This window comes from Takifugu flavidus, chromosome 15, assembly GCF_003711565.1.
Source record: "Takifugu flavidus isolate HTHZ2018 chromosome 15, ASM371156v2, whole genome shotgun sequence".
In the NCBI taxonomy this organism is placed as follows: Eukaryota; Metazoa; Chordata; class Actinopteri; order Tetraodontiformes; family Tetraodontidae; genus Takifugu; species Takifugu flavidus.
Genome location: NC_079534.1, coordinates 1,524,315 through 1,546,082, shown reverse-complemented (window position 1 = coordinate 1,546,082; position 21,768 = coordinate 1,524,315). Strand labels below are relative to the sequence as shown.

Sequence of the window (21,768 nt, the reverse complement as noted above, 5' to 3'; positions counted from 1 at the left end):
TCACTTCAGTCAACAATGTTTTGGGGCGAGGGGGTTTAAAGTAGATGTTGCGTTTTAAGGATGTGGTTCAAACGGTGGTTTTGGATTTCGCACCATTTTACCGAGCTGTAGTTCCTCTGCGAGACTTCCCCATCGGCAAAAGTGCCGACACAAACAGCTGTAAAACGAACAATGTGGAAGTGTGAAAAGATTTGCTCGAGACTCCCAGATAAAAGTCCCAACCAAGTGACCCCAGACAGACAATAATAGTAGTTAGCTGACTGTACAACCAATATTTACAGTAAAGTGTAAATGTTGCAGAATAACTAAAGCAGTAAAGGTCAGGTCGTGTTATCCTGTTTTGGTTTGGTTAGTTGTGCTGCTTTAATATGGGAGCGGTATCATAAATCACATGTTTACAGACATTTGAAGGCGTTAAACCAGTTTGGGCGTGATGACAGGGATGTTATAGATTGTTGTTTTATCATTATTACCACTATTGTCTTGCCGCCATTAATAGCTGTCCTTGGTTGAAAGGTCACTTTTGTCCCTCCCTGCACAATCGCTGAGCTGCAGCTCGCTGCTCCGACCTTTCCTCGTTTGAACTGAATGTGCGGGGGCGGGTGGGCGGCTGGCGGGTTGCCTGGTTACCATTCTACAATACTGGGGCGTTGGGTCTGTGCCTGCAGAACCAGACCCTCGGATAGTGCCTCCCAGATAGTAAAACATGTAAGCCCTGTCAGTAAAAATAGGAATCCATCATAGATCTGTCGCTGGTGTCGGCAGTTTACTTGCAGGTTCCAACCACAGCTGGGTGCTGGCACACATCTGGCCTCTGGACCTGGAGGTCACGTCACCCATCGAACATATAAATACAACATACAAATATTGATTCTTGTGCTGATGCCAGACAGTAATAGGTGCTGAGTACTGCGTGGCTTTAACCCTGAGCTCACCGGACATATACAAACGCCCATCGATCCGTTCTGGCCTCTCGCGTCGATGTCCGCTGATGATGAGTGTCGTTTATCTTCATTTCTCTGCACTGTGAGCGAAGATGTGGGTCAGCTCGGGCCAAAATGGAGCTCAGCCTGCCCACCACATCCTGTCAGGTGATAAGACTAGCGGCCTGGCACCAAATAAACAGCTGTTCCGAGAGATAGAAGACCATGTACACTTTTAAATGTTTTATTTTAGCTCTGCTGAGTATAGAATCTAGAATGTATGTGTTAAACCAAATACACTTTTAAATCCTTTTTTTAGCTTTGGCCACATGACTTCCTGCTTCGTGTTCAGTGATGTTTGAGGTATTTACTTTGTAGAAGTGCCTAAGGAGTTAAATCAGCACTGCTGCTTCCGTATTGTTCAGTATCTTACTGCCTGTTTTGACGACCACGGCCAAATGAAAGCAGAAGTGAGCTGCAGAAGCGTTTTAAAATTAAAGAAGAATTACTCTGATAGTATCTGAGCACGGGAGCGTGTCACACACACGTAGGCATCCCAGTGCTGGGGTGCATCCAGGTTTAGCAAAGGCTGTTGCCGATGCACAAACAGCCACATCTGTCACTGCCGCTCATGCTCTCCTGCAGGAAGAGGAGCTGACAGACGTCTGGTTGACCTCACCCTGCCTGGTTAGACTTGCAAACCAGCATTTTCTGTTCAGCTTGTAAGCAAATAATAAAGCTTAACATGTAGCTGCACACAAGGTTTGACCTTTGGCGTTCCCTCTGGTGGTGCCAGACATGGTGAGACACACAGAAACGCTTTAGAGGTGCAGCAGAGCTTCAGTTTGGAGATGCTGATGCACAGCAGGGGGCCCGTGACAGAGCCATTAATGACCAGGACAGGACACGCTCGTGCCACCAAGTCTACGGCCACTTTAAACGCTTGGGATGCAATTTATGACACAATTTAATGCGAACAAATGGGGTTTGAAGATTTGTGCGTTCTTAAACCTTCGATTCAGTTACAAAATGTGTAAAAAGGGGCAAAGCGAAACATGTCTGCAGGGGAGGAGGTGGCGCACCACAGAGCGCCTGCAGGTACTTGCAGGTAAATCCCTCAGCATTGGCTCAGCCGGAGAGGCTGAAGCTGCAATTTTAATCCCAGCTAAGACAGAAAAAAGAGAGCTGTAGTATTTTGGCTGTTTCGTTTCCTGTGCAGTTCCAGGAGTGAGTGAGTGAGTCACCTTCTCCTCGCTCATGTGAAGCGAAGACAAACAGATTCAGCTGTTGGTTTAGGTGCTGCTTCAGGGAGAAATGGCGCCTGTGTGGACTTTGTGCTGCCTAAGTGGACTCAGGGCGCACAGAGGGCTTCACGACGGGAACCGGAGAGAACTTTATTGAAGGTAAACAGGTCCTGACCAAACACATCTCAGAGGAAACAACCGCCCTCGTATCCTTCTGCATCTCTGCTGACCAATCAGAACTCTTGCTCTTACTCGGGGATGACCAGCCCAGAACCCTCCTCCTCCTCCTCCTCCTCCTCCTCTCTGCTCCATATTAAAACCTAAATTCTCTGCACAATCCGCTCCCACTTCGACAGCTTTCTGCTCTCTTCATTCCTCCGAATCGTCGCCCAGATCGTGAGTTCACTCCTTCCACACTTCCAGACCCTTTCTCCCCCCTCCTGCGTGTTAGTTTTCCTCTGTTTTGCGGAATCTCTGCACAGATCGGGAGCTGCTCGCCTTTGCGGAGTTTGCGAAGTTAGACGCGATTTTTGCAGATGGAGAAAGTCAGCGATTCACAGAATTATTTGTTCTTACTTGTTATTATTATTTTAAAAGTCTTTTTGCGATAGGAAACGCGTGTTACCAGCGGAAATGGGTTCTTTCATTTATAACCTGGGCACAAAGTGCGTGTTTGTCTGTTACGTAATAGTTGTAAAAAAATCAAAACAGTATTTAAAATGGCTTTTAAAAAAGTGTTGGTTTTTTTTGCATTTAATTCAGTGTGTTTGCGGTCTGAGGATGATTATTATTGTGTCACAAGAGTGTTATTAAGCAGTGCGTCTGGCCCCAGGTTACCATGATTGGTCCGTGATGCAGCAGTTAATGATCAGCCTGTTAACAGGAAGTGGGCAGAAACCTGAAACCCGAGATGAACAAACTCTAGTATATGGCTCCTGGATGTGCTGATGTTGGTGATGCAGGCTTTTAATATTGGACTTGGCGTTGGTGTGTGTGTGCGTGTGCGTGTGTGTCTTCACCAGCTGTAATCCAGCTGCTAAACTGGCAGTTGTGTAATCCGGGTAAAAGTAAATCTGCATAATCTCTTGAGTTTGGGTGGTTAAGGGCTTGCTCTTATCGCCATTTGCTGAAGAAATATCACCCTTTGACTTTGAACAGCAGATTTTAGAAGGTGAAACGTGTCTCGGCTCAGCAGCTGAAGTTTCCCTTTGACGCATTCGCTACCTCAAATGTACATCCAGGCGTTACAGATGTGCAACAGCAGGAGCTGCTAATTGACAGGTTGGACCAGTTTGCCTGGTCCAACAAAGGGCCGAAGGGCCAACAAAGCTGGCTGGAACAGCATTTATTTAGCAGGACCCACCGCAGCAGCAGCCCCCATGATGCCTCTCATGGTTCTCCTCCTCTCCTTCCTCCTCCTTCCTCAGAGACATCATGGTTTCCCATAAGGAGTTCGCAACAGCTGGAAAGAAGCCAGGGCTCCAGGTGTGGCGCATTGAGAAAATGGACCTGAAACCGGTTCCCGAGGCCCTGCACGGCTCCTTCTACACGGGCGACGCCTACCTGCTGCTCTACACCACCGCGGCTCCTTCCTACTTCATCCACATGTGGATCGGTACGACGGTGCAGAGCTTACATTTAAAGTTGATTCTTTGTGTGTGTGTGTGTGTGTGAACATCAGGAGTGTTTGCATGCACACATGCACACACACGTGCGCACACACTGCCATTGGGCTGCATTTCTGCATTCCTCCCATATCGCTAATTTGTTGCGTTAAAACGCTGAAAAACTCGCGGCGTGTCGTGAAATTCCTCCCCAGCTCCCAGCCGCCTGCCTCTGCCGTCTGTCCACACCGGCCGGCTCCAGTCGGAACACGCAGAACTCTTCCCTGCAAATATATATTACACACAAAAAACCCCAAAACGTTGCTTAACCAAAACACACCTCGGAAGACCTGCCGCTGGTTCCTGAAGCCTCCTGTCCAGACGGGCACCAGTGTTCCCAGTCAGGTCTCCTCCTCGGTGAGAGGTTTAGCTATAACAGCTTCCACTGTTCACGCCTTCGGGGAGTTCTGATGTCAGCAGCAGAACAAATCTTCCAGTCCGGAATGCCTAGTGACTCAAAGGTCCCGTTAATTCCGAGGAATCTGAGCAGTGGAACATTTGTTCCTTTGCGGGGGGGGGGGCACCGACGCAGTTTGATGGCAGAGGTCTCTTTCCTGCAGGTGAGGAGTGTTCGCAGGATGAGAGCGGAGCGGCGGCCGTCTTCGCCATGCAGCTGGACGACCACCTGGGCGGCGGGCCGGTGCAGTTCCGGGAGGTGCAGGACAATGAATCCAAAACTTTCATCGGCTACTTCAAGAAAGGCATCAAGTATCAGGTGAGCTTCAGCTGTGGGCCCCTGCCACCACTACCAGGCGCATCATGTTGGTAATACGATCATAAATGGAATTTCTTAGGCTTGGAATGTTACCAAAAATCTGCAAACAGGACAAACAGGCCGATGCTGCTGTGCTAATCAGCTGTTATTAATATTCTAACACAATAAAATCAGCTTGCTGCTGTTAGCATTTAGGGCTGGTCTGGTGCCAGAACAGCCAAAACTGCTTTTTTTTTCTTTTTCTTTCGACTAGTTAGCAATTTTATTTTCTTCTGAAACACATTCGGAAAGGAAGGAGTGAAAGTGGTGACAGAAGCGTGAAGATGGACCCTGTCAGAGCTGCCTTTCACCTAAATATAGCTCCTGTGTTTAATCATTGCCGGCCTCCCACAAACCTCGTATTAATGAGTCTGAAGTTCAGATAAAGCACATCGTTTCAGACCAGGGTGTGTCCACTGCCTCACAGCAAACCTTTAATGCAGATATTTGGGATTGAACTGAAGCAAGGGCTTTTTTCCCCTCTGTATTCCTATTTTAACTAGCCATCTGTTTCCAATCACCATGATAAATTCCACCCCCCTCCTGGCTCTAGTCAGCTGCAATTAGTCTTGTTTACTGTTTTTACCAGACAAGATGGTTAAAAAAAGGCTTTTGTTCGGAAAAACAGTGGCGTTAGCACAAGCGCGCGCACACACACACACACACACACACACACACACACGGCCTCCATAAACACAGGCAAATAAATTGTTTTGGACTTCAGTGTTCGGTAACGCCGCGGTTTGGTTGCAAACTTTCCTGGAGAGTAAACAGAGCCCGAATTGTTCTCATGGAAAATCTTAGAGCCTCTCCCCGACAGGGACACACACAAATGGCAGTGGAACTCGCCACTCCTCCAGATGGTAACAACCCTCTCCTCCTCTGGTCGGTGCCAGCTGCTTGCGTTTAAAGACGTTCCCTCTTTGAGTTCTCGACTCGAAAACAGGAAGTTTGCCTCGTATTTAATTTTAGCGCCCTCCAAAGCCCGTCGTCTGTTAATGCATTTAGGGTGGTTGTTGCTCATATGAAGCAATACCTTTTTGTAAACACTTGCTTCGCCAAGGATGGAGTTTTACGAGACGCTTCTGCCTCCAAGGTACAGAACAGAGCAGGAAAGTCTCATGTCATGGTCCAAAAGCCGTTCCACCCCCTCTGCTCCGCAAACATTACCCTTCTGTCCTCTCCTCTATTATGCTGCAAACCATTCGTGACTGCGCCGCTAATCGAATTGAACCTCACCTTAATTACCTTTTCTTTTGTTCCAGAAAGGGGGCGTGGCTTCTGGTTTTCAACACGTGGTGACCAATGACGCGAACGTGAAGCGTCTGCTGCACGTCAAGGGTCGCAGGGAGATCAGGGCGACGGAGCAGGACCTGTCCTGGTCCAGCTTCAACATGGGGGACTGCTTCATCATTGACCTGGGCCAGGTGAGCTATAACTGAAAACCTGAGGTGTTCCTGGCGCGCATTATTATTAGCATTTGACTTCCGGCGTTGAATTAAATCATTTCCTGTCTTTGTGCAGAATATTTATGTCTGGTACGGCAGCAAGAGTAACCGCTACGAGAGGCTGAAGGCCACCGAGTTGGCCATCGACATCAGAGATAATGAGCGAAGAGGCCGAGGAACGATGCACCTGATTGACGAGGGGGAGGAGCCTGCGGAGGTCATAGAGGTGAGGCACCCCTTGAAATGGACGAGCCCATATGGCTCACTTCTGGAGAGTCCCGGCCACACGGCGTTAGTGAACGTGGGAACGGGTTTGGGGGGAAAGAATGCGTTTTGTGATGGGCCAAGTCTGTACCGCTGAAAAAACATCCTCCACAAACAGGGCTCGAGGGAGGGGGGGGACACACCGCACGTCTGTCAAAACTGCCCCGACTGCATCTGATTATACTCTAAGCTTAGAGGACGCATGAAAAGAACAGTGACTCATCTGTGTGGTTGTTAGACCCTGGGGCCCAAACCCGCCATCGCCCCCTGCGGTTCTGACGACGACAAGGTGGACGCCGGCAACAAGAAGAAGGGCAGCCTCTACATGGTGAGGGGGGGGGGGTGACAGTTCTGATCTAGAGTATGAGAGCAGCGCTGCCATGTGACCTGTTCTGTCCGTCACAGATCTCTGACGCCTCTGGCAACATGAAGGTGTCCTGCGTGGCGGAGTCCAGTCCCTTCAAGCAGGCCATGCTGTCCCCGGAGGAGTGCTACATCGTGGACAACGGGGTGGACGGCAGCATCTTCGTTTGGAAAGGTGCCAACAGCCTGGACGGCATTTTGCTTGATCTCTGCTCAAACGTCAGGCAGAGCCGCGACGGTTGCACTCGTCTGCTGTTTTAGTCTTTGAAACGTCCCAGTCGACTGGACCCTCCTCAGGTTCCTCCTGGGTCGGGGGTGTTCGCGTCAACGGCAGCTGTAACTTCTCTTTATGTCCGACTCCACAGGTCCCAAAGCCAACCCGTCTGAGCGCAAGGCCGCGCTGTCTGCAGGCGTGCAGTTCATCAAAGATAAGGGCTACGCCACGAATACCAAGGTAGGAAAAGCAGCCCTCCTCAGAACGTTTGGTGAGGACGCGTTTCACCGTATGACACCTCTCCCACAGATCCAGGTGATCCCTGCTGGAGGTGAGATGACTCTGTTTAAGCAGTTCTTCTGCGACTGGAAAGACAAAGATGAGACCACAGGAGTGACTAAGCCCTACACCATCGGCCGCATCGCCAAAGTTCCGCGGATCCCCTTCGACGCCTCCACCCTGCACACCAACAAGACCATGGCCGCCCACCACGGCATGGTGGATGATGGCAAGGGCGAAGTCAAGGTAAGACTGGGGGGAAATGGCCAGTAGCTGAAGCCCGTAAGGATGACAAAGCCAATCGGTGTCTTTTTAAAAAATTTCTTTAGATCTGGCGTGTGGAGAAAGGCGACAAGGCGCCTGTGGATCCCTCCACATATGGTCACTTTTATGGGGGAGACTGTTACCTCATCCTCTACACCTACGATCTGGGAGGCCGCAAGAAGCACATCATCTATACCTGGTGAGTATAATGAAAGAGTTGCGTGTTAAATGCCCTCTGAATGAAGCTGTAAATCTGGGCTTACGCGCGTCACCCCGCCACATCAAGGCTATGCATGTCTGTTTCAGGCAGGGTCTGAAGTGCACGCAGGATGAGCTTACGGCCTCAGCGTACCTCACCGTCCTGCTGGATGACTCAATGGGAGGATCTCCATTGCAGGTTAGTGGTTGATCCCACACATCCTATAATGATAATCCTGACAGTAAAGCACCAGCTGTAACCAAAAAGGAACGCTAAGTTCCCAACGGGTAAAGACGCACAAGCAGATAGTTTATTTGTTTATTAAATAATTTAATCGTAGGTGATAAATCCAATTTTCATAATATTTCAGATTTAGATTAGAGAGATTCGAGTGGCGCGGTCAGTACCCCGGTTCTGCCAGAAGATGGCGGTGTCCCTTCAGTATTCCCGTCGCAACAAAAACTGATGTACGACTTTATGTTTGGGCAACAGTTGCCTCCTTATAACAATGAAATAAATGCTTTCGCCGGTCAGTGAGCTACTCGCCAATGCAAGGTTTCAATTTCTGGATCCTTGCAGCTCTGTGTTTAGCTGCCTTCACTGTGCATTTCCTGTTTACCTTGTCACCAGGTGAGAGTCACTCAGGGGCAGGAGCCTCCACACCTGGTGAGCCTGTTCCGTGGCAAACCCATGATCATCCACCTCGGAGGCACCTCGTCTAAAAGTGGACATTCTCAGACGGCCAGCACCCGCCTCTTCCACATCCGCCAGAGCACGTCTGGAGCGACCCGCGCTGTGGAGGTGCGTCGCCAACTTCTGACTGGCGATGCATCCTAATGGGAGCTCATAACAGAGTTTCTGCTCTCTTCCTGTCTGTTCCTTCAGGTCGAGGCTTCTTCCTCCAACCTCAACAGCAACGACGTGTTTGTGCTGAAATCTCCAAAGGTCCTGTACATCTGGCGAGGGACAGGCGCCACAGACGAGGAGATGGAAGCTTCCAAGCATGTGGTGGGATTCCTGGGGGGCAGCCCCAGCCAGGTGCAAGAGGGCAAGGAGCCTGGTAATGTTTGCTTGTATTCAGCATAAAACAACCGCAAACTTTGGATATGAGACTAATGTGAGGCTGTTTATTTTACCCCACAGCTGATTTCTGGTCTGCTCTCGGTGGCAAAAAGGAGTACCAGACCTCCACAGCCCTGAAGAAAATGGTCAAGCCTCCACGTCTGTTTGGCTGCTCCAACAAAACAGGAACGATTCTTGTAAGTCCCTAGTAGAGAAGGCTGTAGACACAGGTTTGTGCAACAGTTTATAGGTTTATGCTCTTTCAGGTGGAAGAAGTCCCGGGAGACTTCACTCAGTCTGACCTGGCCACCGATGATGTGATGCTCCTGGACACCTGGGACCAGGTGATGTTGCACACATGGATCCTTGCGGACTTTGTATTATACAATGAACCCATGCTAACATGGGGCTAACATGGGGCTAGATGTGCATCATTTTGCCATCCCATCATTTTGCTATTTTTGTCCTTTCCTGTCCACCCAGCTCTGTCTGCATGAACCCATTTGTTCGCATGTGTGAATATGCCTCGAACTCCATATCTGAACACCACTGGACTCACTGTTTTCACCTCCCCGTAGATCTTCCTGTGGGTCGGCAAAGATGCTAATGATGAGGAACGGAAAGAAGCTCCCAGAATAGGTTTGTTGCATAAACACCCTACAGGGAAATAAAAATGCACCACTCAAACTCTGCTTTGCTTCAGTTACTTGATTTTAAGTCTACTTAGGCCAAGAAAAGGCTAGCGAGAGAAGTGTCCTGATGTCCTCTTCTGCTTCTTCTCACACAGCCAAAGACTACGTCAACACGGATCCTTCTGGCCGCAAAGGACTGCCCATCACCACCATCCAGCAGGGAGAAGAGCCATCTACATTCACTGGCTGGTTCCATGCCTGGGACCCAAAGATGTGGGAGACAGACCCCCTGGAGAGAATCCGAAAACGTTTCTGAGCAAACGCCGGCCCCAGGCTTTATTTCTACCTGTGTGACTCTTTCTTACCTGCAAAGCACTTCCTGTTTTTAGCCTTTTTACCTTCAGTGCCAAAAAACAAAATTATCCCCCACAAGGTCGCCATGGTTACCCGTCTGAATGGCAGTCACAGCTGGGCCCAGCAATCTGTAGCCAAATAGTTCCTGTAGATTTTTAATTGATGGACTTGTTTTTTTTTTTTTAAATTAATTCGTTTTAGCTAATGTTGCCTTTATATTTTTGATTTAAGTCGATAAATTAGGAAATGAAGCCATTTGTCAGCACCAACATTAGACAGTTTAACGTTCTACTGTTGCGTTAGTGTGTCTCGTTTTTGTTCACAATGACTATATTTTACGCCCGTACACTCCATCTTTAGGTTTCTATCATGCCTGCATTCATTCAAACTGTACTATGCCAGTTGTGCCGCCTGAAAATCTCACACAAATGGCTTTTAAATAAAAAAACAACAAAAAAATGCATCCAACCTGTTTCGTTATTCGTTTGCAGGTCCAGTAATAATCTATAGAACCACCCAGTCTTCAACGACAAATAACTACAACTGTGACCCGTTAGCCCCTTAAAAAACTGAAATAATCTTCCAGGAACACATTTCAACTGCGGAATAATTTAACATTTTAATCAGTTTGTTGATGATAATGGTGGAAGTAAAGATTAAATGTGTTATCTTATGTACATCTCCCCATTATCGCCTGTTCTCGTGCTCCCTGGCTCCTCCCTCCCTTTACCTAATCCCTCACCTGCATCAAATAGTCTCCGCCCACTTCCGGGTGTATTTAAATCCCTTCATATAGACCCTTAAATATGGCGGAATAAACAATATTAGCAGGTATAATGTAAGCAACAGAAACTTTAAATGAGGAGACATGAATAGGAATTAATGAACTTCTAATAAAGACGCTAAAGCTTAATTTAAAAAGAAGAAGAAGAAATAATCAAATCTGTTTCTGGGACATAAATAAGTTCTGAACTGGTGATGGGGGGGGGGGTTCTTTACCACCGAATCGAAGGTGCCCCCCCTTGAGAGTCCCCTTTAAATAGATGTGGACCTGTGTCAGCCTCTATTTTAACGCGGATTGTTCCCGGTCTCGCGTCGGCTGTTCGGGGATAAAGCCGAGTCCTTCCCAGTCATGTGATTCCTGCTTTTTCCCCCCTCCTCCTTGGAAGTTAAGAGGCAGGAGCAGAGCAGAGAAGGGGGGTGCAGCTCGCTTTCCCACCGGCCGCAGATGCGACGTTCCTCCAGCGCGTTCCTGGCTGCTCCTCGCTCGGTGTAACATTTTCTTCTTCCCCCCCGCTCCCGACCTTCCCTTCGCCATGGCGGGGGCCATTATTGAAAACATGAGCACCAAAAAGTTGGTGATAGGGGGAGTTATCCTGCTTTTGTTCCAGGCGTTCGCCTTCATGGTCGGCGGTTTGATTGGTAAGTTTTTCTCTTTAAAAAAAGAAAAGAAAAAAGAAATCTTTTATCGCCTCTCGTTGTCGTGTGTTTCTGTAATTTGGCTCCGGGCGCAACTTAAACTCCGAACGGCGCCAGCGCGAAGTTTTTGTCCCAAGTTTAATGGTTGCGTGGCTCCGCCGCAGCCACAAAAGGCGATGGACGCTAACTTGTAGCTGCATGTTGCCTCACTAGTTGTGCGTTGACACCGTTTAATTCAGCCCTTCGCGCTAAATCAGTGCTTTAAACGCGCACTACAGCGACGTGTACGCTCGCTTGGCGTAGAAACAAGACCGAGGTTGGGGGGGGGGGCATTTCACCATTTTTTGCACATGGATGTTCTGCTATTCTCCCACCCTTTTTTGCGTTTTCACCTTTTTGATTCTTCCCCACACCTCCTGCTCCTCCTATTCCTCCTCACCCCCACCTCTCTTGTACAACGTCTGTCTCTAGTGAGGGGCCCCAGGCAGCATCACTACCTTCCTTTCACTCCTTGCCCCCCCCCTGTGTGAATTCTCTGCAAATCCCCGTCGCCTCGCAGGCAGCATTTATGTTTCCCTCGCTCTTCCCCCTGTTTCATGTCCTTTGGTGCGCAGGAAAAGAGTGCACGCAGCTGTCAAAGTTGCGTTTGTGCCTTCAGGACTGTATGGGGAGTTGCTGTCAAGTTTCTTTAAATCCACCCACCCACTCCACAGCGGCTACGCACAGAATTCCACGTTAAAGATGCAGAGTTCCTGGTTTTGGTGGATCTCGGAGCCGTCTCAAACTCCCGGAACACCGGGACAGGCTGGTGCTAAATTAGCCTGTTTGCTTCCCTCCTGGCTGAGATGGTTTTAATGAAGCCGGATTGCTTTGTGTTTGCTCGGTGGCCGAGGGCGGCGGGGGTAATTGAGTAGAAAGGGGTTTTCTCCCCTTGTTTCCCGACAGCCCCGGGAACACGGCATGGGGCCAGCAGGCCGAGGGGACCGCCATTATTCTCGCCACACTGCAGTGGAGATTGGAGGAGCCGGTGGAGCGCCGAAGCTCCCGGGGTCAGCGGGATAATTGAACTCAAAGGGATTCCAGATAACTGGGTTTAATTTGGTTAGGTGTGTCTTCTTTGTTCCCTTTGTGCCTTTTTTTTCTTTTTAAAACACACAGTTCCTTGAAGATGGCCTGCTTTAAATTTTACGACTGTGAGGTATCTGTCGCCTGCAGCTTCTGTGGGGACTGAGTCCCGGCCTTCGCGTGAACAAACAGACCTCTGATAAGTATCAGGCTTAATGGCCACGGGCATTTTAGTTTGCAGGCTGGTTTTAGCCAGGATGTTGCCTTGATTTTGGCCCACTTGGCCACAATTTAGTGATTTTTGTGACTCCGAAAGTACCCTTTCTTCCTCTCTTTACCTTGCAGGAGGGTCCCCTCATACGAGCCTGGTTGGAGGTTTCTTCCTGTTAAAAACGGAATATTTTTGCTGCTTGTTAGGGTGGTTAGGAGCTGGAGCTTCTAGAGATAATTGTGATTGTAACAGATGCTGTCTAAATAAAGTTGGATTGAAATTACGTTAAAGCGCCTGTTAGCATTTGGTTGCTAGCTACATTGGAGAAAAAAGTCCAACACTAATAAGCTAAAGAGGGAATCCTGATGTCGCAGCAGACTTGGACAGACATTAACTAGTTTCTCTTCTCATTGTTGTCCTGGGCGACGCTGCCAGTGCTTACGACCAGTGTATAATGGTATGTTGTCACATCACGAGGATTCAGCTGCGTTTAAAAGCACCGACCGGTCCTGCCCGATCTTGACCCGACGACCTCGCCGGCATCCATCAAAGCCCTGACTTGTTCTGGGTTGTGCCAGTAATGCGTTTCATGATCTCACCCGGAAACTCTCAGCTTTGATCCTCAACCCACCAACCTCTCAGAGGTGAACGAGTCGAGTCTCCTCGATGCGTCAGCAGCAGCTGGACGCGCTCACGGCTGCACGGAAACATCTGCGTGTTTGCTTTTAGGTAACGAGGCAGCGAAACGATCAGCGCTCCGTCCGACTCTACTGCCGCCGTTGTCCTGCTCACTCAGGGTGGAGCTTAGTTCAAGTACCGTAGGAGAGATGTGTGTCGATTTTAGGACTGCGTTTGTCTCTTTTCTTCTGGTTATTTTCATCATCGTTGAAAAAGTTGAACTTCTTTTTGAAGCATACATCAAAGAGCAGCAATGGCTGGTTCTTTTATTCCGTCTCCTTGCGCTCCCTTTCTCAACTGGAACTGGAACCAGTCGGCGCAGATGTTAACAAATCGGACGAATGTAGGTCAGAACATCGGCCGTGGTTGCTCCCAGATACTTTGAAAGTCCCCGACCTGACTGTCGCCGGCGTCACACGTGGCTGCGAACTTGAGGGGGCTTTTACATTTTAATCTCTAAAGGAAGAAGACCCGCTCCGACCCGCAGGTTGAGCTCTCCGGCCTCCCGCTGCTCCTCCTGCTCGAGGCTGCAGTTTGGCGTCCGCATGATAATGGTGGATGATTCACAAGCGCCGCTGAACTCCTGCGAGCAGAAACGACAAACGCCCGTCGAGGCGAGTCTCTCTGTGTAATTGATGCCTGAGTGCTTGCAGGAATTTTCCCACCCGCACACTTCAGAGAGCAGGAGAACTCGCCGCCGGCCATATTGTAAACAATGTTAGAGGTAACTGTAGATGCGGCGTCGCCAACAGCCGAGTTCAGACTTCGCTGCGTTGAAAGCCGAGAGGCCATTGGTGCATTCGCAGAACCGGGTTAATACTGAACGCGGAGTAGTGGCTCCGCTACGGCTAGCGTAGCACCTCAGCTGATGCCTCTCCTGTGTTCTCTCTCCAGCTCCCAGCCCCACCACAGCCGTCCATTACTTGGCATCCAAGTGCGTGGACACGGGCAAGCAGGGACAGGAAACCAAATGGTTCATGCCCTGGGGCCCCAACCAGTGTGACAAGATCCGGAACTTTGACGAGGCCATGGCCAAGAAGATCGAGGCCAACGACATCGTGTTTGCCGCCCACATTCCTCTGCCCAAGAAGGAGATGAGCCCCTGGTTCCAGTTCATGCTGGTCATCCTGCAATTTGACATTGCCTTTAAGATGTACAACCAGATAGGTAAGAACTCTTCAGGGCCATGTTGTTAAGCTAGGCTAACTATTATTATTATTATTATTATTAGCAGATAACTGCATTTCTGTCTTTGTTCCTGCAGGTAATTGTGTGCAATGGCTTTTTATTCCTTTAACTCTAAGGGGAGTCAAGTTAGCCTCCCACCTTTAGCGTCGTATGGTCGTTCCTGTGGGATGGATTAGCAGGAGGGGGGTTGTCACCCTGAGGGAACACAAAGATTCAGATTCAGGGAAGATTGGATGTCAGCGGGAGTCTTTAAGTGGTTTTCAGACATCTTTGAGAGAAGGATAAAGGAAGAGACGAGTAATCTGAGTGTTGCCAGTTAAATTTTCTGCGTGAATGAGGAAAATCCAGTTCTTGGACCCCTCCCGACCGAAATGAATGACACATTTAGATAAGAATTCCCCCAAAGTCCTAAACAACCACCATAAGTTGCTTATGAGCAGGTTTGTCCCTCAAACGCTTCCAGTCATAAACGGTCCGTGCAGCAAAAAAGGAATTTGATATTCTGTGGAAAATTCCAACATCTTGAACTCATTTCGGTGTCACAACTCCTGTTGTGAAACAGACAAGTGCAACGTCAGAGCTGCAGGAACTCAGAACTTTAGAACTGAGCTGACGGGAACGTTGTGGGGAGATGAGGGACGTTGGGAAGCACAGAAATGGGAGGGAAAGGCTTCATCTTTGACGGGCTGTCTTCAATGAGGCGCGTCTGGACAAACTGAAACATTTGCATCGAGGGCCTGTGGGTTGTTTACTGCCTGGTGGCTCAGCCTGGACCACAGACGGGTCTTTCTTCCAGATGCTGCCGACTCGGTTTGATCTTCGATGCAGAGGCAGCGCCGAGGATGCGGCGCCTCGTAGAGAGCGGGCAGATCCGACACGGCGGCGCTGGCTGCTGTTCCAAAATAAAAAAAGACAATGTTTAAAGGAACAAAATGGCATCTCTGTCTGCAGAGAGAAAATGGTGATCCAAAGGTGTTTGGGAGGGGTTCTGGCTGAGGCCGCCTCTTCCTCCACTGCCTTATCTGTCTCTCCGAGCAGCTTTGCCCTTATTAACCCCTCCGCCCACCTGCCCCACTCCACCCCTGCATCGGGCACCCTTTGGCCCGGCTCCAGCAATAACACAGCGGTTGAGAGGGCTTAGTTTCCGTGGCGATGGCCACTAGGCTGTAGTGGAATGTTTGCACGAAGCGAGCTGACGTCGGAGGGTGTCGGGCCGGGCCAATGACGGAGCGGAGGGGCTTCACACGGACAGCCGACTGCCAGCGCTCATCTGCTTCGCTCTCCCCCTCTTTCTTTCGTTTTTTTTTGCCCTCCCTTTCTCGCAGCAAAGGCCACCGGGTTCCTTTCTCTTCAACCCAGCTCGTTTCATAACGACACGAGAGGCACTCGGGAGGGCTGGAGGAGTGAACACTTGGCTGTGTAATGTGATCTAAAGATGCAGTTTTAATAGCTTGGCTGCGGATGTGCTGGATTCGGTGGGCTGGGCCGTCAGAGGCCAGCTCAAGGTCTTCCCGTTTTCATCAAACGTGGAAGTATTTTGATTGTGGGAAGCAGGCGGGGTTAATATGTTCCATTTTGAGACCTGGCCTGGGTGACGGCAGCATGTCTGGAATATACTGGGAGACCCTGGCCCGTCTGTCATGTCCACCCTCTTCAGAAATGACCTTTAGTGTGCAGAGAGAAGCAGGTGAATGTATGAGATGACCTTTGCCACCCTCATTTAATGGCGTTGGACTCGTTCGCAGAGGAAGGAGCGATGGTGACCCTGGACGTGAGGCTGGCCTACAGAGACGACACCATCAGCGAGTGGACGGAGCTGGCTCACTCCTTCGAGCAGAGGAAGCTCAGCTGCAATCTCACCATTTCCAAGGTTCCAGACATTTGAAGCCGGAAAAACAGTTGCTATTCCTTTTAGCCTTTGTTATCTCCAGCCTGGCGATACGACGTCTCGCTGTGCTCCTTGCAGACCATGGACAACGAGGGCCGATGCTACGAGTGTGACCTCCTGCCCTTCATGGAGGTGGGCAGCGTGGCCCACAAGTACTATCTCCTCAACATCCGCCTCCCTGTGAACGTGCGCAAGAAGGTCAACGTGGGGATCGGAGAAATCAAAGACATCCGACTTGTTGTGAGCGGACATTTCTGCATCCGCACTTTTGACCGTAGCGTCGGCTGATGTTGGCTAACGACGCCTGATGGCGTGGTTCTCCCCGTAGAGCATCCACCAGAACGGAGGCTTCACCAAAGTGTGGTTCGCCATGAAGACGTTCCTGACGCCCAGCATCCTCATCATCATGATCTGGTACTGGAGGCGGATCACCCTCATGAACAGGCCGCCTGTTCTGCTGGAGAAGTAAGCGGCGTCATTTTTGTAGCCAGCGAGCTACAACATTGCAATGCTAAACGCGTCCTGTGTCCTTAAATCTGCTGGTATCCAGTCGTCGGGGTTCTCCGGTCTTTAGGTCGTGCAGTTTGCATTCTGACCACTAGATGCTGCTAAATCTGACACATTAAAGAGACGTCGGGCTGGTTTTCACTTCTGTGCTCCTGGGATTTGATTCCCTCCATAGAGCTAGTTTCTGTAGCATAACTAAAAATCCAGTCAGTCACTCGCAGCTTCGAATATTTTAAATAAAAGGAATCTGCTTGGAAAATAACTTCAAAGATTTCCTTTATAAAGGTGAATGCATCAGGGAAATAAGTGAAACATCTGGCATCTGTGTTCATTCCTTTCCCAAACACCGTGAAGGTCAGGGCAGCTAATGCAGGTAGATGCCCGAGGCGGATCGTTTGAACACGGTGCCCGGAACGCTCACAGCTCAGTGTTTGTCTAACCCCCGACTGCTGGGAAGACGGATCAGTAAAAGGCGGCGTGGAAGCACAAAGCGTGAAATGTGTGACAAAATCTGAAAGCTAGCACTCAGGCAGGCGCACGGCCGCCGTACGCACACTGAGGACATGCACGCCGGCTGTGGGGGGGGGCCACACAGTCTCTCTCCATCCCTCTGCATTTTCCAGCTCGCAGCGCTTATTCCCAAATGGCCAGCAGGGTCTGAGGAAGTGCGACTCGTACCCTATTTGTGGACAGCGGATGATTTTTTCATGCTGTAAAAGCTTTACCAGAGTCTCCTGTCATGCTAGGCCGCGGGGGTGTCGGATCAGTAAACTTCAGACTAAACAAGGAAGACGGAAGTGAGCTCCAGATGCAGGAAATATACGGTGATCCAGTGCATTCGGGGGGGGGGGCTGAAACTGCCATTTTATTTAGCTAAAGCTTGTTAGCTTGACAGACCCCTAAACTGTTAGCGAGCCTTTTGTCCCCTCCCACACGTGCGCTGACACAGATACTGGCCTCGCCGCTCTCTCCTGTGCGGCTGGTGCTCGGGACACATTCCCTGCATTCCAGTCAAATGTGGTTTCACTCTGCACAGCAGAGCTGACGGACAGAAAGGGCTCAGGAGCTGCGCCGCTTCCAGAGAAATGTTTTCCTTTCACCTTTAACATTCTGGAACACTCTGTCTCTCTCTCTCTTTGTGTCTGTCTGTCTGTCTCTATCTCTCTCTCTGTCTGTCTGTGTCTCTGCTTCTCTCTTTGTTTCTGTCTGTCTGTCTTCTCCATTTCTTGCTCTGACTGTCTGTCTCTCTCTTCTCCATTCCTTGCCCTGTCTCTTTGTCTGTCTGTCCTGTCTGTTTTGCCCTGTTAATTCTGTGTTTATATTCAGTAACCGGTGGTGTGCAGAGACCTGCTGCAGGCCGGTGTTCAGGAAGGCCCCTCCCTAATTTCTCCACCTTCATTTCTAAGGATTAAAAGAGCTCGGCCGTCCTCCTGCGACCCTGAGAAAGTTGCTAGTCGCTGCAGAGTTGCGTGTCCTGGCTGCGATGACGCCGCCCTTGCTGACGTCTCTGCTGCGTCCCGACATGTTCGGGTGTAGAACCTGCCAAGATCCGACCCTAAATTTAATCTGCCAACACCGTCCAACAACACGTTTGCTTGAGTGCGAAAAGGTTCCCCTGGTGCCGTCGATCCTGCGCCTCTCATCCAAGTGTTCCTCAGTGATGCGAGCGGAGGTTTTATTAATAGATGAAAGGATCGAGTAACGCCGAGGCGTCTCTGCTCCCTCAGGATAATCCTCGCTCTCGGTATCTCCATGACGTTCATCAACATCCCCGTGGAGTGGTTCTCCATCGGCTTCAACTGGACCTGGATGCTGCTTTTTGGAGACATCAGGCAGGGCATCTTCTACTCCATGCTGCTCTCCTTCTGGATCATCTTCTGCGGCGAGCACCTCATGGTACCACTACTCCTGTTCTCTTAATTCTGTCAGTCTCGTCCACAGAAACGTAAAACGCTGTTTTTCTGCTGACTCGTTTTTGCAGGATCAGACGGAGAGGAACCGTCTGTCGGTGTACTGGAAGCAGGTCGGGCCCATCGTCTTTGGCTCCTTCTGTCTCTTTATTTTTGACATGTGTGAAAGGTGAGACCAGAGCAAACGTCGTGCTTTCGCCTCCTCTTTGCTGTGATGCAAGCGGCCACTTTTCTTGTTGAATATTCTTGTCCTTTCCCAGAGGGGTCCAGCTGACCAACCCCTTCTACAGCATTTGGGCCACCGATGTCGGAACAGAGCTCGCCGTATCTTTTCATTTCAATCGTTAAGGGTAAAATAATTTTTAAAAAACCCCAATTTGTTCTTATTTGTCGGGTCTTTATACATGATGTGTTCTTCTCATCTCTGGTTTGAAGTGATTTCTAATAAGGTGAGAAATAATTGATGGCTGCCATATGTGGAGCCTCACAACGACGCGTTTGTGCCGGGTTGTGAGCGGCGCTCGCCTTGATGAGCAGCTTCCTGCTTCCAGACCTCCGTGTTGTGTTCAGATTCTTCCCGGCTCTTCGACGTTAACCAGGGTCATTAAACTTTCATCCAGCCCACATGTTTCCTGCTGTAGCGTCTGACAGCCAAACCCTCCTCAGCCGCATCACACGCAGCTTTAGGCGCTGGTCAATAGTTGAGTTTCCCTGACTGACGCATCAGATGGCCTTCATCATCGTGGCCGGGATCTGCGCCTGTCTCTACTTCCTCTTTCTCTGCTTCATGGTGTTTCAAGTCTTCCGCAACATCAGCGGGAAGAGGATGTCTCTGCCCGCCATGTCCAAGGCCCGACGCCTGCACTACGAGGTCGTCTTGAGGCTCTCTAGGTTTTTATCTGAGTCTATTTGTATATTTAACAACTCCTGGCTGTTTTTGTGATTTAGGGTTTGATTTTTAGGTTCAAGTTCCTCATGCTGGTCACATTGTTCTGCGCCGCCATGACCGTCATCTTCTTCATCATCAGTCAGGTGAGAATCCGGAGGTTAAAGAAGCGCCGCCGTGCGTGTGCCGCCACGCGTCTAACTGCCTCGTTGTCTCGGCTCCAGCTGCAGGTGAATGAGGGCCATTGGCACTTGGGGGACCACATGGTGCAGGTGAACAGCGCCTTCTTCACCGGCATCTACGGCATGTGGAACCTGTACGTCTTCGCCATCATGTTCCTGTACGCACCGTCTCACAAACGCTACGGAGACGAGCAGTCGAGTGCCCAGTGCATCACAGGTGATTACATTTGTTTTTATTCACCTTCTGGAGAAACAACACTGGCAAGAGTGAGGGGGAGTTTCTCTGGTGATCTCTGTCGCCTCCTAGTGGACAGAGCGGTGTTTGCCATCGTTACAGCTGGGCCACATTGAAGTTCCACTTTTCACGATCAGATTTGAGAGACCTTCAGATTCGCTGCCCCCGACTGGCTTTAAGCTGTCAGAACTTTCTGAGGGATCCCGTTAGCTTTTCCCTCATTGGTTTTGAATTGTTCATTTTCTTCAGATATCCAGTTTTCCCTTCATTCCTCTGGCTGTTGTCACTGTTTTTTTGTTTTTTTTTCCCTCCGTGGATTGATTTTTGAGGCGCCGCCAGTGCAGCTCGATGAAGACGACACTGGCTGAATGTATAAAAAGCAAAAGGCCGCATTAACTCCGTTTCCATTCGGTGGATCTATATCTGAATCAGAAGCACCAGCAACTGTGATCTGCTGGCTTTGTCTCAGTCTGGCTAAAATAAAGATAAAAATCATAGCAGTTGCGTCATCAAATTTAATTTATTAAAATTAGATTAGGATTCTAATGAATCCCAGGAGTTCCAGAGAAATGCATACCATCTTTGCAGGACTTGCCAGGCCTCCTTTTCATCTCACTCTGATTAATGTTTGCAAAGCCTCTTATTCATGCAGAGTTTGTCTTTGGATTGGACGATTCAGCGGGTCCCAGGTTCCCAGGGGAAAGAAGGGTCTCTTTGGCCCAAGTTTGTGATTTTAATGGACACCAGGCTTTCTTCCAGGCAGTAAAGGGGATGGGGGGGGCTGGTCAGAGAAGTAATGAAAACCATCCATCTTGTGATGTCACTGACAGAGAGAGTGAGTTGGTTCTGGACTTTTCCCCTTAAGTGCCTCTGTTGGTGTTTAAGGTGCTCAGCCTCTCTTCTCCGAACGACTGTTGATGTTGGTGGAATTCCGCTGAACGCTGGGGTAACTGGGGTGAGTGTGTGTGTACAGGAGACGCTGGAGGAAACAACGGAGAGGACATCCAGCTGACTACTACCATCACCCATGTCGATGGCCCCTCTGAGATCTACAGGCTGGCTGGAAAAGACGCCCAGGAGTAGATGTCCCACTGTAAAATGCACTCCCCTCTACTACCTACTGCTCCAATGACCCCTACTCCTGTATGTAATCAGAATTCTCTATTTACAACGCCCCCTCCCCCCCCAGGCACCAACTGGGACCACATATTGACAATCCAACCTGCATGTACTTTACACAGTCACTGTCTTCCAGCACCAGACCCCCATTTGTGTCTTCATGTTCCTACTTGTACGCATCTTAAAGGTGAATATTATCGACGCTCCTATCAGTCCTTTTCATTTCACAGTGGAATTTACCTTCAACATTTCATAGGTTGTGCAAACTGTGTGTTGTAATTGTTGCACAAGGCTTTTGACAGCAGAGGTGTATAGATAAACCTCTCTCGGGGGTCAGAAGTTTGCCTAGCTGTTCGCAAAGACGGGAGGGTTTTAGGGCGGCGAGAGGTCATGTGCATACGTTTTAGCTGCTGTGTTTTTGTTTGTGTCTATATCCTCAGTCCAAATCTTGGAGCCTGTCACAAATGCATACTCTTCAATAGAAAGTAGGTTTTCAGTACTGCTGTCAGTCTTAGTCTTTTTGATATATATACACACATCTTTGAGAATTGCATACTGTGTGTTGGTCATGTAACAAAGTAGATATCTATTTTTTCTAAAGTGCTTATTTCAACTTCCTAAAATGTATCTATCATGATGTATTGATGTTTCTGAAGTTGATCATAGCCCATTTTACATTGTTATATGGTTTGTTTTTGTTTTTTATGCTAATTTAAATAAAAAATACATTTTACTTAACGTACTGGTCATTGTTTTATGTGTGGAATTGACTCATGTTTATAGTATGTCCTACTTAAAACACGGGAGAGATATTAA

General features: G+C 49.3%; 2 protein-coding genes and 1 long non-coding RNA gene across 4 annotated transcripts; 2 read left to right on the top strand and 1 right to left on the bottom strand.

Annotated features, from left to right (window-relative positions):
• Positions 1–502: 502 nt before the first annotated feature.
• Positions 503–1,074, bottom strand: LOC130539443 (uncharacterized). The gene is made up of 2 exons (XR_008954133.1): positions 936–1,074; positions 503–820 (listed from the first exon to the last, which is right to left on the bottom strand). It is a non-coding gene; the product is annotated as an uncharacterized LOC130539443 (long non-coding RNA).
• A 1,307-nt stretch (positions 1,075–2,381) lies between these two features.
• On the top strand, positions 2,382–10,127 carry scinlb (scinderin like b). The gene is made up of 17 exons (XM_057057773.1): positions 2,382–2,563; positions 3,595–3,782; positions 4,392–4,546; positions 5,851–6,012; positions 6,110–6,259; positions 6,536–6,625; positions 6,703–6,835; positions 7,026–7,114; positions 7,184–7,399; positions 7,483–7,616; positions 7,724–7,814; positions 8,247–8,417; positions 8,502–8,676; positions 8,760–8,875; positions 8,945–9,022; positions 9,257–9,317; positions 9,466–10,127. The coding sequence occupies exons 2-17, from the start codon at positions 3,602–3,604 to the stop codon at positions 9,624–9,626; spliced, it is 2,163 nt and encodes a 720-aa protein (XP_056913753.1). The 5' UTR covers positions 2,382–2,563; positions 3,595–3,601; the 3' UTR covers positions 9,627–10,127.
• Positions 10,128–10,761: 634 nt separating this feature from the next.
• Positions 10,762–21,690, top strand: wls (Wnt ligand secretion mediator). 2 transcript variants are annotated; one of them, XM_057057774.1, is made up of 12 exons: positions 10,762–11,086; positions 13,932–14,204; positions 15,971–16,095; positions 16,192–16,353; positions 16,442–16,578; positions 18,348–18,516; positions 18,602–18,699; positions 18,791–18,854; positions 19,258–19,421; positions 19,493–19,562; positions 19,641–19,815; positions 20,807–21,690. In XM_057057774.1, exons 1-12 carry the CDS (start codon positions 10,981–10,983, stop codon positions 20,914–20,916), a joined length of 1,653 nt encoding a protein of 550 aa, XP_056913754.1. In that variant the 5' UTR covers positions 10,762–10,980; the 3' UTR covers positions 20,917–21,690. The 2 variants fall into 2 exon arrangements, with proteins under 2 accessions (XP_056913754.1, XP_056913755.1); XM_057057775.1 differs by having other exon boundaries at positions 10,765–11,086; positions 19,258–19,401; positions 19,479–19,562.
• Positions 21,691–21,768: the final 78 nt, after the last annotated feature.

Coding starts and splice junctions, on each gene's coding strand:
- scinlb (XM_057057773.1), top strand. CDS start 3,602: ATGGTTTCCCATAAGGAGTTCGCAACAGCTGGAAAGAAGCCAGGGCTC. Junction 4,547..5,850: donor AGAAAGGCATCAAGTATCAG/GTGAGCTTCAGC, acceptor CTTTTGTTCCAG/AAAGGGGGCGTGGCTTCTGG. Junction 7,815..8,246: donor TGGGAGGATCTCCATTGCAG/GTTAGTGGTTGA, acceptor CCTTGTCACCAG/GTGAGAGTCACTCAGGGGCA.
- wls (XM_057057774.1), top strand. CDS start 10,981: ATGGCGGGGGCCATTATTGAAAACATGAGCACCAAAAAGTTGGTGATA. Junction 14,205..15,970: donor TAAGATGTACAACCAGATAG/GTAAGAACTCTT, acceptor ACTCGTTCGCAG/AGGAAGGAGCGATGGTGACC. Junction 16,096..16,191: donor GCAATCTCACCATTTCCAAG/GTTCCAGACATT, acceptor TGCTCCTTGCAG/ACCATGGACAACGAGGGCCG.